This window comes from Trichechus manatus, unplaced genomic scaffold (assembly GCF_000243295.1).
Source record: "Trichechus manatus latirostris isolate Lorelei unplaced genomic scaffold, TriManLat1.0 scaffold00180, whole genome shotgun sequence".
Lineage (NCBI taxonomy): Eukaryota > Metazoa > Chordata > Mammalia > Sirenia > Trichechidae > Trichechus > Trichechus manatus.
In genome coordinates, this window is record NW_004444116.1 from 4,266,256 (window position 1) to 4,270,214 (window position 3,959).

The 3,959-nt window shown below is 38.5% G+C and overlaps 1 protein-coding gene across 1 annotated transcript; it reads right to left on the reverse strand.

The window, feature by feature from the left end:
* Nucleotides 1-1,633: 1,633 nt before the first annotated feature.
* On the reverse strand, nt 1,634-2,683 carry LOC101341360 (olfactory receptor 2H1-like). The gene has a single exon (XM_004387128.2). The coding sequence runs from the start codon at nt 2,681-2,683 to the stop codon at nt 1,751-1,753; it is 933 nt and encodes a 310-aa protein (XP_004387185.1). The 3' UTR covers nt 1,634-1,750.
* Nucleotides 2,684-3,959: the final 1,276 nt, after the last annotated feature.

Genomic DNA, 3,959 nt, shown 5'->3' on the forward strand with positions numbered 1-3,959 from the left:
AGAGATGCATAAAAGAGAAACATTCAGCCTCATGGCACATCTCTCTTGGGGGCTTCTTCTGTGGGTGGGAGAGATGAGAAAAATCCTTGGGTATACTTAGTCCCAGAGGCCTGTACTGACTGAACAAGAATCAGTAATACCCCCAAGTAAGGCAAACTGTTAGATTATTGTGGGTTTTCCAACAGACCTTCACACTTTGGTGTAAACTGTGGACAGAACCCTTTGACTAAACTATTGAAGGTGAGACTGGAAAACAATAGGAAGTATTCTTAGGTAAACTTAATTTCAATATCTAAGATCCCAGCCCTACCTCCGTGAAGTAGAAGATTTACTTCTATGATGTGAAAATAGGCTTGTCATAACTATGTCAGTCATGTCATTAGCCAGTTCCTACAGCAACACGTCTAGGATTCTTAAAGTATACAAAACATATACACATGTACATAACTATAGACATTTTTTTCCTGGATGATTTATGAAGTGGGCAAAAGGGAGACAAATAACATTTTCCAGAAAAGTGGATAAGAAGGATTTAGAGTAGGATGTCGTTAGAAGGATATTTCATGTCTCATTTTATTTAGGTGATTTAACTCCTCCTAAATGAAAGGAGAAACTATAATGAGACGTACTTAATATTTCCTAGCATCTGAGGAATTGTGTTAATATATTGCAGAGAAAAAGTTTAATGCTGTTTCAAATTAAAACAGAAAGGTTTATTAAGGGTTTAAAATAATTGCAATAGGGAAAACACATAGTCCATTGAAAATGGAATCAGGTAGTCCCAGGGAAGTTTCATTATACAAGTATTCTTATGGGGTAAAAGGAGAAACCAAACGGTAAGGCGGGCAATTACAGGAAAATCAATGAAATTGCAATAATTACAGTCTGATTGGTTACTGATTATTACTAGTATAATTAGTGATTACAGATAGTTTCACAGGATGCTTATATCATGGTCACAGGATACTTGTGTTTTTTTTTGTCTATCTTGTGAAAAGAAAAAATGTCTCGCTGGCAACAACAGACAGCAGTCTTCTAGAGTGCAGATATTTTGAGGCGTGTAGATGGTCACTTGTTTAAGACCCCTCGGGCATATGTTTTCACATCCTGGTTTTGACCACTATTGCCCAATTAGCGTCAGTGCCCTGAAGCAGTCGTGCCAATGACACATACTCCAAATCAGAAACAGTAAGAAAGTTTTATTTAGGAGGTGTCCCACCAGGGATCCGACAGCAACACGAGCTGTCTCTATGAGGTCCCAAAAAGCATTTTTACATTAGAGCTTATATATGATTTTTACAAAGCTTAGACATGTTGTTATTCATTACAAGGTAATTATAAGAAACTCTTTATCATACTAAAGAGATACATGCCAGACATCCCCTTATCAGACTAAAGATGTACATGTCAGACATCTGGGCTCTGATCTTCCTGTGTGGGGCTTGTAAGCCCCAGGTGGCCAGAAAGAGCAAAACATTAAGAAAGGTATGCAGAAAGGAGAAGGCAAAGAAAAATAAAAGGAAAACTTATAGGTTCATCATGGCGTTAATTATGCCAGGCTATCCGTCACCCATGTTGAAAAGGTGAAAACATGCTGTGGAGTATTAGGGTTACACCACTGAGGAAAAACAAGTTTTTCTCAAAAAAATATATCTGTTGGTATAGATATCAAGATTAAAATAATGCCTCTGTCTCACTGACTGCACTGAAAGTTGCCTTTTCCTGAGACAAGTGTATTTCACATTTCTCCCTATTTTGAGTCTCTTAGCAGCAGCCTTAACAGAGCCCACTTAACCTCTTTGTTTCTCAAAGTGTAGATCAAAGGATTAAGTGAGGGAATCAATACAGTATAGAAGAGGGTGAGGAATTTACTGTGCTTCTGTGTGTGCTTGCTCTTGGGTTGTATGTAGACGGAAATTATAGTCCCAAAGAACAAAACCACAACAATCACGTGAGACCCACAGGTCCCGAATGCTTTCCTTCTGCTTTCAGCTGATTTTATTCTCAGCACACTCCTCACAATGCAGCCGTAGGAGACCAAAACAAGTCCCAGAGGTAAAACCACATACAGGACACTAGCTACAGAGAGTTCATTTTCCAGGAAGGTTGTGTCCACACAGGCAATTTTAATGAGGGCAGGCTCCTCACACATAAAATCATCCACCATGTGGTGGCTGCAGAGAGGCAATGGGAAAACAAGGATGGTCTGAACTGTGGCCTCCACAAAACCACTGATCCAGGCCACAGCTGCTAGTTGCCAAAGAAGCTTGGGGTGCATGATAACACCATAATGCAGGGGTCGACAGATAGCATTGAAGCGGTCATAGGCCATAACAGTCAGGAGGATACACTCTGTGGAGCCCAGCCCCAAAACAATGTATAGCTGGATCACACAACCAGTGTAGCTAATGGTCTTCTCAGGGCCCTTGAGATTCCAAAGCATCTGTGGGACAATACTGGTAGTGAAACAGAGGTCCAGGAAAGAGAGATTAGACAGGAAGAAGTACATGGGTATATGGAGTTTGGGGTTCAAGTATAAGATCAGTATGATAGCTGTGTTCCCCATCAATGTCAGAATGTATATGATAGAAATGACCAGAAGGAGAAACATCTCCAACTGGGGCTGGTCAGAAAAGCCCAGCAAGATGAAACCTGCTGGGTGGCTAACATTTGTCCCCTTCATGGCTTCTTCATTGTGATTCTCCTCTCTTGATCATTCCTACCTTATTCCTGTGGGAAGAAAATAGAGTATCATAACCAATGGAAAAATAAGAAACCAAATAAAACTTGAGCATTGGAGACAGGAACTATGGAGAGAAACAACAGATAAAATAATGCAAAAAATATGATAGATTGATTTGTTATATAGACAGACAAATGCATAAAGTCATGAAAACATCAAATGAACTGAAAGAAAACATATACAAGTAGAATTAACATTAGAATCATATACTCAAACAGATTTGAGATATATACCAAACTGCCTGAAGATAAAATACACAGATTGACAATGTACATATTGTGGAAAGGCAAAGACATTGAAAATAAAAAACTATTGCTGTATATATAGATACATGATTCTTAGACAATAGGTAGAATAGATAAATTGAAAGATGCATGGGGTAAACAAGAGTATAAGAAAGGGTTTATACAGTTGAAAACATGGAGACTAAATAAGAATGGTTAGAAATATTTAAACAGGAAGAGTTGGATATGACTATCATTACTACTCTTTGCTTTCGTTACTTTCCTACGAAGCAAATAACTACTGAAGGTTGTTGTTCTTGCTGTTAGGTACAATTGAGTCAGTTCCAAATCATAGTGACCCTACATATACCAGAACAAAATACTGCCCGATCCTGCACCATCCTCAAATCTTTGCTTTGCCTGAGCCCATTGTTGGAGCCATTGGGTCAATCCATCTCACTGGGGATCTTCTCTTTTTTGCTGACCCTCTACTTTATCAAGCATGATGTCCTTATCCAAGGACTGGTCCCTACTGATAAGATGTCCAAAGTGCCTGAGACAAAGTCTCACCATCCTCCCTTGTAAGGAGCATTCTGGCTGTACTTATTCCAAGACAGATTTGTTCATTCTTCTGGCAATCCATGGTATATTCAATATTTTTTGCCAACATCATACAAACTGATGTTATCTCCCTATTTGAGTCATTAGTCTATCATCTTTATACATGTTACTCTCTGCAAAAATCAAATTCACAGTCTCATACTATCAAGTTATTCCCTTAGTGACACCCATGGTCCACATGCTTTAGAATGCTTTATGATAACGGTACATGAATTCAGTCACCTTATGCAATCCACTGACCTTTTATAAAGTAAATTGTGTAGAATTCAAAAGTGTAGTTTGAAAAATTTCTAATTTCCCTCAAATATCCTAAGTAGAAAACATAAAACAAAAACTTACTTCTAAGACTACTAGGCCATTAAGCTGGGTCT